Source organism: Anolis carolinensis, chromosome 2, assembly GCF_035594765.1.
Source record: "Anolis carolinensis isolate JA03-04 chromosome 2, rAnoCar3.1.pri, whole genome shotgun sequence".
In the NCBI taxonomy this organism is placed as follows: Eukaryota; Metazoa; Chordata; class Lepidosauria; order Squamata; family Dactyloidae; genus Anolis; species Anolis carolinensis.
The window spans coordinates 311,471,906-311,487,086 of NC_085842.1; the positions used below are offsets into that span (position 1 = coordinate 311,471,906).

At 45.4% G+C, this 15,181-nt stretch overlaps 1 protein-coding gene and 1 long non-coding RNA gene across 4 annotated transcripts in view; one reads left to right on the forward strand and one right to left on the reverse strand.

Annotated features, from left to right (window-relative positions):
• Window positions 1-15,181, forward strand: part of myo5b (myosin VB) — a 355,668-nt gene that overhangs the window by 161,457 nt on the left and 179,030 nt on the right. For all 3 annotated transcript variants that reach the window (XM_062972559.1, XM_062972560.1, XM_062972561.1), the window contains exon 5: window positions 15,012-15,168. In XM_062972559.1, coding sequence (XP_062828629.1) covers window positions 15,012-15,168 — 157 coding nt within the window. The remainder of the gene's footprint in view (window positions 1-15,011; window positions 15,169-15,181) is intronic.
• The window catches only part of LOC107982332 (uncharacterized), a 190,252-nt gene continuing 186,289 nt past the window's right edge, over window positions 11,219-15,181 (reverse strand). The window contains exon 6 of the long non-coding RNA XR_010003652.1: window positions 11,219-11,301. This is a non-coding gene — a long non-coding RNA (uncharacterized LOC107982332). The remainder of the gene's footprint in view (window positions 11,302-15,181) is intronic.

Genomic DNA, 15,181 nt, shown 5'->3' on the forward strand with positions numbered 1-15,181 from the left:
TACAACAAATTTGACAGAAAAAGTAGTTCAAACGCAGTAATGCTATGTAGTAATTACTGTATTTACGAATTTAGCACCAAAATATCACGATATATTGAAAACATTGACTATAAAAATGCGTTGGATAATCCAGAACGTTGGATACGTGAGTGTTGGATAAGTGAGACTCTACTGTACTAGTGAAAGGAAATCCTTTCAAAGGCAGTGGACTACTTCTGGCACATATTTGAACAAGGATTTGATAGCCATCCTTTGGCAGTGGATTCCTTCATGGCAGGAGGTTAGACTTGTTGATCCTTGAGACCAGGGGTCCCCAAACTAAGGCCCGGGGGCCGGATGCGGCCCTCCGGGGTCCTTTACCTGGCCCCCGCCCTCAGTTTTATAATATAATATATTGTATATACATATAATATTAATAATAATATTATAATGTAATACAATATAACACTAATAATAATACCATATAATAATATTAATTATATATTCTACTTTACATATAATATTACTAATAATATTACAGTATAGTGGTATAGTTCAATATAGTAATATATAATGCTAATATTCTGCTATGCTAATAATATAATATATTGTATGTACATATAATTTGTAAGCCACTCTGAGTCCCCTTTGGGGTGAGAAGGGTGTGATACAAATGTAGTAAATAAATGCAGTAAATAATAAATAAATTTTAGACTTAGGCTCACCCAAAGTCTAAAATGACTTGAAGGCACACAACAACAACAACAACAACAACAACAACAACAACAACAACCCTAATTAACTTGACTATCTCATTGGTCAGAAGCAGGACCACACTTCCCATTGAAATCCTGATAAATGTATGTTGGTTAAAATTGTTTTTATTTTTAAATATTGTATTGTTCTTTCATTGTTCTTGTTGTTGTTTTTGCACTACAAATAAGACATATGCAGTGTGCATCGGAATTTGTTTGTATTTTCTTTCAAATGGTAATCCGGCCCCTCAACAGTCTGAAGGATTGTGGACCGGCCCTCGGCTTAAAAAGTTTGAGGACCCCTGCTTGAGACCATCCAAAACATGCCTTGCGAAGGCAAAAAGGGAAAGAAAAATGCTGATCACTGGCATGCTATTTTCCGATATATATATATATATATATATATATATATATATATATATATATGTGTGTGTGTGTGTGTGTGTGTGTAAATTCAGCTGTGCCTGGTACACCTGGATGATTGCTTCTGAACAAACAGCTATTGAGGCAATTTTTGTGTGAAACTTGAAGGGATGAGGGAATGAGTCTTACCAAGCCAGTTGCATTAGTAACAAATCTTGTTTGCTGTGTCTTTTTATCACTTTCTGTTTATCCCCTAGGAATCTAGGAGTATAGGAATGTGCCTTAGCAGGAGTGCACTTAAAAGCCAGGGAGGATGCACAGAGGGAAGAGTGAAACTTAGCTCCAGGATTTTTTTGTAATAAGTGAAAGTCTGCGAAGTAGGGACACTATATTTATTTTAATATTGCTACATTATTTTAGGCTGTAAATTGTAAATTTTAATAATTTATAATAATCTTTTAGAGTTTATTGAAAAACCGTGAAAAGTGAACTGCGACGTAGTGAGGGAACATTGTATCTGCAGGACAGGTATCTATGGTTTAATTTATCTGTCTCTGACAAAAGATGTCATTGTCACATTTTCTAGGCCCTCAAGTGAGAAGGATCATTTTAATAAGGTTTGTTATTAGTCATGATTTTGCATATCCATGCAAAGTCCGGGCATGTATCCCACAGACATGGGAATTTTACTGTACAGTTTAATATATTTATGTTTGACGGTCACTTCATCCTATTGGCAACACAGCTAAATAGATGGCAATCAAAGCAAGATTTGAAACTCAGAGAAGCCATAGAAACATGCTCTGGGCACATCCCACTCTTTCAGCACACTTCTGAAAAAAAGGTATCCAAGCCCTCCAAAAGATAGGTTCACCTTGGGGGTCACTGTAATTCAAAAAACACTTGAAGACACACAACACACAAACACACCTTCTATGGTGGGATGCCACTGCTGGGAAAGCACTCTTCTACTTTGACATCTAAAAAACAACCCTTCCCCCTTGAATTATGCTCTCCCATGGAACACTGGCTTTATGGATAGCTGTTGTGATTCTTGACTTGGATCATTTTGTTTGTGCTGGTAATTCATCTCCCAGAGTTGGAACTTCTTATTTACCAGGGGAGATAGTGACTTGTCTGTGCTCTGATTTGTGCTAGCCATTTAAGGCAGAGTTATAGGGTTTGGAACCCACTGAACCTTCTCCTTCCTATATAATTTTTAAAAAGGGTCCCATATGTCATTATAGCTTATGAATGTGGCTGTCAAAGGATTTTTTGTACTTGTTTGTGGGATTCATGCTCCATATCCTACAACATGCTCAGGGCAATATCTATCACAGCTCCAATATTGAGTGCAATCCCTTTGCAATCTCATTCTGTTCTGGGAATTGTGATGCAGTAGCTCCACTTCATAACTCATTTTTATGAGGAATCAAGCCGGCTTCACCCTCTGACTCATCTGACTCAGGACACTTTCAAAGGGCTCCTTTAATTCCTATCTGCCAACTGTGATCACCAAGGCACTCTGCGGCAACTAGAATTATTTGATTCTGGCTCCACTTTTCTACAGTTTTTAGAGGTGGCTTAAAAAAGCTCGTGTCTCAAACAAATTAAAAGAGAAACATTAAGCACACCATTAAGCACAGTATAAAAGCAGCTGGCAGAATTGAAAGCAAGCATAGTGAAAGCAACACATCAGAGATTTGTCACGACCCAGGCTGCAGAGCACCAATAACCATACACAGAGGCCAGAATCTATCTAATATCTTTATTATGTAAAGTCAATAAAAATAAGTGTAGAATATAGTTCAGAAGAAGACCTTTCAGGAAAGGTCAATTATAGTCCAGGAAAACAATGTCCAATATAAAATATTAAGGTCCAAAGTTGTAATCCAATAACCGAAACACTCACTTTGCCAAGCAAAGTGAGGGGAGAATGACAAGGTTCTTAGTCCAAGGAACTTGATGTTAGGCTAGAAAGTAAACTTGATTCTTGAAACACAAGGCTTGATACAAGGCAACAAGGAACGAGGAACAGGGACAAAATCCGTGGTAAATACTTGGCAAGGTCCTGGAAAGCAAGGCTGAGTCCTAGAAAGCAAGGCAACGTCCTGGAAAGCAAGGCTGAGTCCTAGAAAGCAAGGCAACGTCCTGGAAAGCAAGGCTGAGTCCTAGGAGGCAAGGCAAGGTCCGTGGAGCAGACAAGGCTGGAAACGGGAACGAAGGCTTGGAAGCGGGAACGAAGGCTTGGAAGCGGGAGTAGCGCTGTCCACACACAACCTACTCCAGTTGCTGACGAATTGACTCCGCCAGATTCCTACAGGGCAAAGAACCTAAATAGGGTCTCGTTTTCCCACCAAAGAACACTTCTCTGGGGAAACAGAACCGAAAGTCAATCTCTGTGTCCAGATGCATGACTCCCTAAAGTTTCTCATGAAAGCAGGCTTAATCAGCTGAATGCCTGGCTGCGATTCTCAGGCTTCTGCGATTAGCCTGTTGAACTCCTTTTTGTTGTTGATAATAATTACGGCGAGAAAATGGGGGAGATTTTGACTCAGGGCTTGTTTGGCAGATTTCTGGAAGACAAACCTCCTGCAGGTGCAAGGGCTCCAATTCAGGCTGGGAAAGTTCCAATTCTGGCTGAAACGGTGGAAAACCCAAGTTTTCCTCTTCATCTGTCACAACAGCGCTAGGAACGGGACTACATGGCCCATGAGTCATCACAAGATTTGAAAGAAAAGGCTTTTGTCTGGCATGAGAATGTGTCTGAATCTTATTGTAAGTTCTAACTAGAGTACATCCATTGAACCTATTGTTGAATGGTGTCTCAACATGCATGTAAATCTCATGGATTCAATGACTTCTTAAATTGGTAATAGTTTTCAGCATGTGGAGCTTCCCATTTTGAGGAGGCACCCTTCATGTTTCAAATGAAACATCTTTACATGAAAGCAGGTGGATGTGGGGAAATGCTCCATATTAGAAGTGCCACCACTAAGAAAGCCCTTTCCCTACCTCAAATTGTGATGACATCTGTAGAAGCACCTTTGCTGAACTTCTTAATCTATAGGAAGGTAGGCTTAAGGCCAAAATCTCGGTCCTAATTGCATCTTAGCTGCTACTGTTGATTAAGAAGGAGTGGAATTTTGGGAGAACGTTTTTAAAGAAATAAAGGGAATCACCAAAACAGAAATAATAGGAACGCCTGAAATAGCACTGTTGTCATTTATGGATAATATTCAAGTATCAAAAGAGTTAAAGGAACTAATCGCCAATTTGCTAACAGCAGCAAGATTGTTAATAGCCAAAAAATGGAAAGGTAGTGAGGAGTGCCAATTGGAAGAATGGTATAAGGAGATTTGGGATATTGCGATAAATGATAAATTGACATGTAAGATTAAAATTAAAAGAGGGATATTAAAAAAGGATGATTTTGGGAAGATATGGGGAAAATTTATAGTTTGTATATGTAGAAGGTAAGGGGAAAAAACCTGTAAAAGAAACAATTGAATTTTGGAAATAAATATTGTAATTGGCTGGTCTGGGGTGAAGGGATACCACTAGGTGAGGGGTAATAAAAGGTAAATAATATGAGTATGTAATATAGAGAGTGAAAATACTATATGAGCTTGATATACATAACTCTGTATTGCAAATTTGTTTAAGAATGTATAAGTTTTAAGTATAAATAAATAAATAAAAATTTAAAAAAGGAAGGAGTGGAGCGGGTGAAGGAACCTTTTGGCTGCGTTTTGCCTTGTATAAGAGAGAGTAAAGTTTGAGAGAAGCTGTAGGAGACGGTTGGCCCAGTGGATTAAACAACTAAGTTATTTCTTGCTCCATTTAACCTGTGGCCTTTGCCGTCATAATTCATATAATCAGCAAAGCAGGCACAAGTTGAGTATCACTTATTGGAAATCCAAAATTGTCCACGTGGGAGTCTGAGATAGAAATACGTTTGCTGTCTGGTGGTTCAGTACATAACCTTTGTTTCGTGCACAAAAATATTTTTAAAAAATTGTATACAAAATTATCTTTGAGCTATGAGTAAAAGGTACATGTTATTGTTTTTCTATGAGTATAAGGTGCATATGAAACACAGAAGAATTTTGTGATTACGTTTGGGACCCATTTCCAAAATTTCTCATTATATATGGAAAATTCTAAATCCCAAACATTTCTTGTTCCAAGCATTACAAATAAGGGATACTCAAAATACACTTAGTTTTTTTCTTCGTGTACTCTGTGAATGCACACTAATGGAGAGACTGCACCTGCGCAGGTTCCAACGGAAACTCTTCCCAAGCTAAAGTTTAAATTTTGGCGGTAGCCACGCCCCCCGTCCCCAGAGGGCATATAAGGCGGCCCTGGGCGCCCGCTCTCCAGTTCCTTTTTTTCCGCCGCAAAGTTCACTTCGGATTCTCATGTCTACTACTCGCTTCAAACGCTGCACTCAGTGTGCCGCTAAAATTCCTGACTCCGACGGCCACGCCAAGTGCCTCTTCTGTCTGGGAGAGGCCCATGTCGTCGGTACCTGCCGTTTTTGCCTAGCCCTAACGGCTCAAGCAAGGAAAAATAGAGCCGCGAGACTCAGAGCAGCGCTCTACGAGAAGTCGCTCGCCCCTGAGCCCACTCCGTCGACATCGGGCACGTCGTCGACGTCGAACCTGAGACCAATGTCGGCACCGGCTGCTAAGGCCTCTTCAGTTTCGTCGAGGGCGTCTAGGGCCTCCAAAACAGCTAAGCCCGTCAAACCGCCGTGCACGCTCACCACGGTCACCATGTCGACTCGTTCTGGCAGACTTGGCCCCTCCTCAACGTCGAGCTCGGTGGCCTCTGTGTCTTCGATTCGATCCCACCTTGGGTCTCCTCCATCAACCTCCGCGATGAAAATCGCCTTTAAGAGAGCCCACGAGGAAGCTCGTCGGACCCAGTCCGATTCGGCAATGGTCCCTCCGACGCCGGGAAAATCTCTGAGGGTTCCTTCTAAGCAGCCGCTTGCTAAAAAGAGAGCGACCCAACGTTCCTCTTCTTCTGCCTCTTCTAAAAAAGACGTCCCTTCTTCTTCGGCGACTTCTTCTAGGAGATCCTCTCCGATCGCTCCTGCACAGCGGCCTCGTCAACCCTCTCCTCGAGTTCTGTCTGATGGCGAACTTCAGGATTCACCCCACCACTCCACCCAAGCAGTGGTCAGGGTGCCGTCGCCTTGACCTGCTGCCGTGCATCATCTATCACGCCAGTAGCTTTTTCCCCCGACCTCGACACCGGAACGGGGTAGACAAACCACCTGCTTGGCTCGAGCTGCCCAAGCTTCGGCCTCCAAAGAAACTCGGGCTCAGATGGCTCCTGCTCTTGAGGCCTTGCCTCCCCCAGAGACTATGCTTTCATCTCCCCCTCAGTCCCCCCAAGGGGCTGAGGACGATGAGATCGATATCGATCGCCCTGACTCCGCTCTCTCAGCCTCGGTGGTGTCTCTCGGCCTCGACCTCTCTCCTCCTCACGATGCATACGAGGTGGATCCTCCCTCACCCACAGACAATATTCGGGCCTTTTCGGACCAAATGGTGAGAATGGCCGATGCTCTAGGTCTAGAGATCAAACAAACTTCTAAGGCGGTGTCTGATCCGGTTTTCAAGCGGGTCCAAGCCCAAGCCCCCCCGGCCACGCTGCTTCCGTTCTTACCTTACCTTCTGGACGTCATCCAGGCATCCTGGAAAACTCCTTCCTCGATCCCTCCTACCTCAAAAAGGATCGAATCCTGGTACCGCACCGATGACGATGCCTTAGAGTGGCTAAAACACCATCCCGACCCGAATTCTATGGTCGTTAAAGCTTCACAGACCTCCGGTCGTGAGTCTAATACTCCTGCGGATAGAGAGGGCAAAAGGTTTGACGCGGTGGGCCGAAAGCTCTATTCTGGGGCCCTTCTACTTTGCAGAATGGCGAACTATGGGGCCTGTATGGGTGCATACCAGCAAATCCTTTGGGAGAAAGCTCAACCCTTCTTCTCAAAGCTGTCTGACGAGGACCGTTCGGTGTTGTCTACTCTTCAGCAAGAGGCTGACTCCCTAGCCCATCATCAAATTCAGATGGCAAAACATACAGGCGACACGGCCGGTAAGATGATCGCCCACGCCATTGCCATCCGCCGTCACGCCTGGCTGAGATCGTCGGGCCTGTCTTCTTCCTCCAGAGAAGTTATTGAAGACCTTCCGTTCGACGCCTTGGGTCTCTTTAATTCCGGCACCGACGATAAACTCAAAACTAACCATGATTTTAAGGTCCTAGCTACCAAATGTGGAGACCAGCCTCAAACTCACCGTACCAAATGGTTTCCTCAACGCTTTCGTCGATTTCCGCCTCCTTCTTACCGACACCAGCCCTTCAGGCGTCCCTCGGTTTCGAATAACCAGAACCGTCAACAACCTCGTCGGCCTGCTCATCCTCAGAAGCAGCGCGGCCGTACTACTCCTACCTCCGGCCAGCCTCATCGGCGCTCCTGACGCCATTTCTCCTTGTCGGGTCTCTACCTCCGGTATCGATGCAAGACCCACTCCTCCGCAGCCCTCCCCTCTGCTACATCAACCTCACGGCCTCTTTTCAGATCGCCTGGCTCCTTTCTTCCATCAGTGGGAGTCTATTACTTCGGATGCCTGGGTTCTCCGAATTGTTCGAGACGGTTATGCCTTGGAGTTCGAAGAGCTCCCGCCCACAGGGCAAATCCTTTTATCCAACCCTTCTCAGGAAATTCTCGCCGAAATCGACACCCTCCTCGCCAAAGGGGCTATTCGGCCTTCTCCATCAGTACAGGACCCTCAAAACTTCTTCTCCAGGTACTTCACGGTCCCGAAGAGGGGAGGGGGCTCCGCCCCATTTTGGACTTGCGCGTGCTCAATACGTTCATACGCCCTACAAAATTCAGAATGGTATCCATCGCTTCCATCCTTCCCATGCTTCAGCGCGGAGACTACTTCGTCTCCATAGATTTACGAGACGCTTATTTCCACGTGGCGATTCGAAAAAGCCACAGGCGCTTCCTTTGCTTCAAAGTCCTCGACCAGACCTACCAGTTCACCGTTTTACCCTTCGGCCTCGTCACAGCCCCAAGGGTTTTCACCAAAGTCGTCGCTGTCGTGGCTGCCCACCTCAGACTCCAAGGGATCACAGTTTTTCCATATCTGGACGATTGGCTTCTGGTCGGGCCTGACCCTGTCCTCCTCCGTCGTCACGTCGACGTTACCCTCACTCTTCTCGACTCTCTCGGTCTCCAGTTAAATCTCGACAAATCTCACCTTATTCCGTCGAACAAGATCCGCTTCATCGGCGCCCTGTTCAACTCACTCTCTCAAACTGTCTCCCTCCCGCTCGACAGGTTTCTCGCCCTTCGGCATCAAATCTCCCTCTGCGAAACCAACCGGAGAGTTCGAGCCCGGTCCATCCAAGTACTCCTGGGCCACATGGCCTCCACAGTCCTCACGACCCCGTTTGCCAGGCTCCATCTTCGCACCCTGCAGCGTTGGTTTATAGACGTCTTCAAACCATCCCGCCACCCCAACTCGAAGTTTCTCTCCATCCCGCTCCATGTTCGTCGCTCGCTCCGCTGGTGGAAGTCCCTCTCCAACGTTTGCAAGGGCCTCCCGTTTCACCAGCCTTCTCCTTCGGTCACCGTGACCACGGACTCCTCCAATTACGGCTGGGGAGCCCACCTGGGCAGTCTCACCATACAAGGTCTTTGGTCTCCTTCCGAAAGGACCAATCACATAAACTTTCTCGAACTTCTCGCCATCCTCAAAGCTCTGAAAGCCTTCTCCCGCCTGATCTCCCAGAAGTCTGTCCTCGTTCAATCAGACAACACAGTGGCAGTCTTCTACATCAACAAACAGGGTGGCACGGGTTCGAGGAAGCTGATGCTCCTTTCCTCTCAGCTGTGGTCCTGGTGCATAAGCCGCAACGTACAGATCCTGGCAGTCCATCTTCCCGGGATCCAAAACGACTTGGCGGACGCCCTCAGCAGGATGACGAGTTCCTCCCACGAGTGGATGCTCGATCCCAAGACTCTTCTCTCTCTCTTCCGAAAGTGGGGATTCCCCACTCTGGACCTCTTTGCCTCTCCCCAGAACGCGCAACTACCTCGATACGGCGCGAGACTTCCTCCGGCCTCCTTTCCGGGCTGTCTGGGAGACGCTTTCCTTCTGGACTGGTCGTCGGAACCGATCTACCTCTTTCCGCCGTTCCCCCTGATACCGAAGGTCCTCCAGAGACTCCGGTCGATTTCGACATCGGCGATCCTGATAACACCAGCTTGGCCTCGACAGCCTTGGTATCCGGCTCTTCTCCACCTCTCCAAAATGAACTTTCTCACTCTACCTCTTCTGCCACACCTCTTATCCAGAGAAAACGGCCAGATCCTGCACCCGGATCTCCCCTCTCTACATCTCACTGCATGGAGAATTCTCGCCTAACCTCCCTCCCGCAAAACCTACAGGAGATCCTCCGGGCGGCCCACAAGCCGGCTACAACCAGGTCATACACTTATAAAATCTCCCGCTTCCGTGCCTTTCTCCGGTCTCGGGACATCGCCGTTGTTCCGACCTCGGTACCGATAGTCTTGGACTTTCTTATGACTCTTGCAGATCAGGAGCTTTCGCTTTCCTCTATGAAGTCTTATCTGGCTGCTCTTTCCTGGTGTTTCCAGCAACATGGTAGACCGTCTTTATTCTCCGACCATCTTGTGAAAACCTTCTTAAAGAGGTACAACAACATCCGTCCGCCCTCCCAGCCACCTATGCCGGGCTGGAACCTCGAGCTCGTGCTCTCCCAGCTAACTTCCTCTCCTTTCGAGCCTCTAGCATCTACCGACCTGCGCCTACTTTCTTGGAAAGTAGTTTTCCTGGTGGCCATAACTTCGGCTCGCAGACCCTCGGAGCTGGCGGCCCTTAGGGTTGATGAACCTTATCTTCGCTTTCATCACGACCGAGCCGTTCTCCGCCCGGACATCACCTTCCTCCCCAAGGTGGTCTCGGCTTTTCACCTTAACCAGGACATTGTCCTCCCCGCTTTCTTTCCGAACCCCTCGTCTCCTCTGGAACGGAGGCTGCATCTCCTCGACGTCCGTAGGGCTCTTCTCTTCTATTGGGACCGCACCAAGGACATTCGTAAGACTCAGAGACTCTTTATAGCCCATGTCCCAGATAAGCTGGGTAATCCTATTTCTTCGCAAAGGTTATCTCACTGGATTGCTCAGGCCATTGAACTTGCCTACGAACTGGCTAAACGTCCACCTCCCCCGTCTGTTCGCCCGCGTTCGACGAGAGGTCTTTCCACATCAACTGCCTTTTTGAGGGGCATCCCGCTGGACTCTATTTGTAAGGCGGCGATCTGGTCTAACCCCCTTACTTTTGTCTCTCACTATAGAATAGACCAAAAAGCCTTAAAAGACTCAGCCTTTGCTAGATCGGTTTTGTCCTCCTGTTTGTCCTGAGGATTTTATCCTCGATACTTACCTACCACTCGGCCCCCTGGAGGGTCCCTCCTCAATGGTTCTTTCTTATCAGATGTCCCCGTGTTTGGCCATCTCGTTATGCCATATCTATGTTCTAATTTGCACTGTTTTCCTGAACCATTGTGCCTTATGTACTTCTCCTTCTCTCCCCTTCGGAGATAATGCACAGTACTTGTTTTTTTCCTCATGTTTGAAATTGTTTATTTGGTGTCCTACCAAGTTCCTCTCTTGGCATGATGCTTGTGTTACTATACGGATCCTTCGGGCCATGTTATTTATGTTTAATAAAGATATGTTTGGACATCAACTTGTGATTAAGGTTTGCCTTGTCCCACCATCCGGGACCTAAGCGTGCCAGTCTCCATTAGTGTGCATTCACAGAGTACACGAAGAAAAAGGACAGGTTGCTTACCTGTAACCGTGTTTCTTCGAGTGTACTCTGTGAATTCACACAAGCCCGCCCTTCCTTCCCCTCTGGCAAACCCTCTTCCTTTCTTGTTGCCTTGGCGGCGCAGGAACTGGAGAGCGGACGCCCAGGGCCGCCTTATATGCCCTCTGGGGACGGGGGGCGTGGCTACCGCCAAAATTTAAACTTTAGCTTGGGAAGAGTTTCCGTTGGAACCTGCGCAGGCGCAGTCTCTCCATTAGTGTGAATTCACAGAGTACACTCGAAGAAACACGGTTACAGGTAAGCAACCTGTCCTTGTCTGTCCTGACTTTTCGCCCTTTTCCTGTTAGCATTATTAGATCGCCTTGGGCTATGTTATCCTGGATTAGAAAGAGAAATATTTCTACATAATGTATATTATTTTGTACATCTCTTTCTTGTCTCTCCCTCCTCAAATTTTATCTAAACTAAGTAAACTTTAGTCTCGTTCACTTTGTGTCAGTATTTTGGATAAGGGATACTCAAGCTTTAAAGCAATATTGTCATAGGAGTTTAGGGGTCCATCAAAGCCATGAAATAAAACAAAAACATGCCAAGTGACTAGAGATACGAAAAAGTATTAATTTATATTGTTTCCATTTTTTAGGACTCTCAACACATTGAGGTAATCTCTATAGAAACTAGCAACAACTACGAGATTTTTTCCCCTTGTGCAAGAATTAAAATAATTAAACTATTTGTAGTGTGCACAGAATGCAATCATTTTGTGGAGAAAATATTTACTTTTTTGAGGAAAGAATAATGTTTTAAGCAATACATTACAATTTTTCCTAAAGTCCTCAAATTTGAAAACAACATCAGAAATGTGCAAAAATATACCGCCTTCTCTCCCAGCAGGGTGAAAACTTATTTTTTTCCATTTTTGCAAAGGAGGTGTTGACTCCTGTGGTCTTAGAAATGACTCACAAGAGGTTAATACATGTTTTATCATTTAGGACCCCTATGAATCATTACAACTATTTTGAGATTTGATGCTATTCATTTTTGCCATGTGCCCTATGGCCTTCCTGTGAATAAGAAACTGCCTGTTACAATTCAGGGCAGTGGCTTAATTAATTAAAGTTGCCTGATTGTAATAATGGCACCTCCTTTCCCCACTGCCTTCCATTTTACAAAGCATTATTGTCTTTTCCAGTGAGTTTCATCTCGTGATAGGTCCAAAGTACAACAGTTTCACAATTTAGTCACCTTAGCTTCTTTGGAGAGTTTAGGACTAATTTGCTCTAGACTCATTTCTTTATCTTTTTAGCTGTCCAAAATATCTGCAGAAGTCTGCTCTAGCATCACATTTCAAATCAACTTATTTTCTTTTGAAGAAGTATTGCAAGCAAGCAACCTGGAACAGAGTTGTGAAGTAGTCAACCATGCAAAGCCAATGACTTCTTGATTCCTAAGCCTGGCCAGGGAAGCTCACAGGGATGTAAAACTACCTTTAAACTGAATAATAACATTTGCAAATCTCGACTTTTATATACTCCTTTTTGTTCTCTCTGCCACCTCTCCTTCATTTCCCAGTTGCTATTACTTCTTTGATTTGCCAGGGAAGTATTTGAAAACCAGAACAAAAATAAGAATAAATAAATAATATGGGTAATTTTATCCAGATCACACAGTGAACGGGATTGCCATCAGAAAGCAGCTCAGTTCATCTTTTTCTCTGCGGGAAAATAAGAGAAGTGTAACTAAGTTAAGATTTCCATAAGGAGTGCTGTAAAATCGTTGGGTGGCATTTTATAGCACCAGTGAAGACATTTGCAAATCTTTTCAGCATGAACACTGAATTTCCTCACACCGCTCTCTGATTTAGGACTAATTCTGTTTAAAGAGGCTCAGAATGAGATAAGTGTATATATTTGCTGAACTAAATAATCAGTTTTAAGGTAGCAGAAAAGAGGAAAACATTAATGATGCTGGCCATATCATGAGAAGAGAAAGAAAAGACAGTAATGCTTGGAAGGGAAAGAGGAAAACCATAGTACAACCAGATGGACTTCATCAAGGAAGCCATAGTTTTTAAGGGAAAGGATTTTGTGCATTAAGTCTTCTGACAGATTTTCTCATATATATATTTTGCCTAACCTGCATACACAAGAGCATGAATGGTGATAAATCACACAAAGTTGAAATAAAAAGTCAGCATTATGAGTGGATAATGTAATGTGCCAAATAAAATAATTAATTTAAGTTGATGGACACAAAAAAGGTCAATATTTAATAAAATTACTTTTTCTCTTCTGTTCATCTCACTTAGCTAGCTGACCCGCCATGCCGGGCCTCCTAATCCTGGCTTCCCAAACCAGAGCCCTATCAAACTCTCCCCTTGGGATCATGCCTTTGAGACTAATGGAAAGACATTGCTAGAGTTGTAGCCCAGCCTGAGATTGGCCCCATTCAGCCAGTGATTGTCCCTGCACCTGCCTTGCCAGAGGACTCTGGGTTTGGGCCTGAGATACAGCCACAGTTTGTTCCAGTGGATTTTGGGACCAGAGACAGAATGGTTGCAAGCAGGCATTTTGAATCACATTCCTCACAGTAGTCAAGGTCAGATCTCCAGGTGCCAGAAAGACATTCTAGTTTGGATGTAGGAACTGATAAGGTGGAGAGGGATAATGAGCTTAACAGGAAGGCAGCAATAACTCATCAGAGGAGGGAACGTGAATCTTTGTGAAGAAGTAGCCGTTTGCTTTTGAAGGAATCTAATGAGCAATTTTGCCTGGGCATGGGCGATCAACCTCGCCGGATAATGAACAAATAACCACGAATACAACATGACTTTTTTGGGTAAAACTGGCCACAACATTTTATTGGTTACAGGAATGAAGGGTTGGCTGCCCGACATGGGTCCTGGATCAACGATCGAACAGCCCAATGCTGCCCGATCGTAACAAGCCAAGGCGCAACCGATACCAGACCCGGTAGTCGGTATCCCCAGCGCCGCCTGGTGGTAACTGTGATATTCCCCCCCCCCCCTTATGCCAATGAAAAGGGGGGGGATTATTAATACAAGATCCGGGACCCATGTCACACGCCAGCAAACAGTTGTGACAAAAATGACAAAACATGAATACCTGCAGGGTGGGCGGGATGGCAAGCTGAAACAGCCAAATGGCTGTTGTTCGGCCTCCCGGGGGTGGCGCCGACGTGGGGCGCGCCCCCTGGGAGGGGGTGGTCTGGCCTGCCATTGGCCAGTCAGGACTGGCGGCGGGAAACCTTCCCGCCGCCCCTCAGAGGCTTCTGGGAAGAAGAAGCCCCTGCCCCGCCGCCATGATGGGGGTGGGAACGCCCCGCCCTGCAACAGGCACGGCCCGGTAAGTCGGGCCATGCTTTTTCTCATGGGAGAAAGACCTTGGATTAACCTTAAAAAGGTTTGCTTTCCCTGCCACAGCCAGAGGTGGTAACATTGCTTATTCAAGAAAGAAAGAAAGACCGTTGTTCCATGTTCTTGTGTATTCCTGCAGCCTTGTGTATCTTGCTTCAAGTTCCAGTTTCGCTTTGGCCTGTGAATCCAGTTGGATATTCCAGTGATTTTGCCGTTTGGCTTTTATTCTAGTCAAGACCCTCGCCTTGTGTTTCACCATTGACCTTGGAGTTAATCCTGCACTCTAGTCTTGTTTTCCTGTGGTTATTGTTTGACTCTTGTCTTGGAATTAATCTTGTTTGGACTATTCTTGATACCTTTCTTGGGACTTAACTTTGATATCCAGTTTTGGACTATGCTCTTTGAGTGACTTTTATAGACTCTTGCTTAAAGATTTTCAAATACCTTGCTCTTGTGGATTTCAACCTATCTGATTGACTCTGAACTTTGTTTTGCTATTGCTTGCATATAACCTTCAATAAACAGCTTGCTTGCTTATATTCTGGGGCTTTGTGGTTTGAGGTGTCTACGTAGCCTAGGGGTGCAACAGCTAGCAACTGAGGTCTACTTGGAGTTGTGACATCTTCCTTCTTCTTTGTCTTGTAGAGATGAGAAGAACCAGTCTATTATTGTTAGTGGGGAGTCTGGAGCTGGCAAGACGGTCTCTGCCAAATACGCCATGCGCTTCTTCGCTTCAGTCGGAGGTTCTTCCAGTGAAACCAATATTGAAGAGAAGGTCTTGGCTTCCAGCCCTATTATGGAGGTAAGATTGGTGG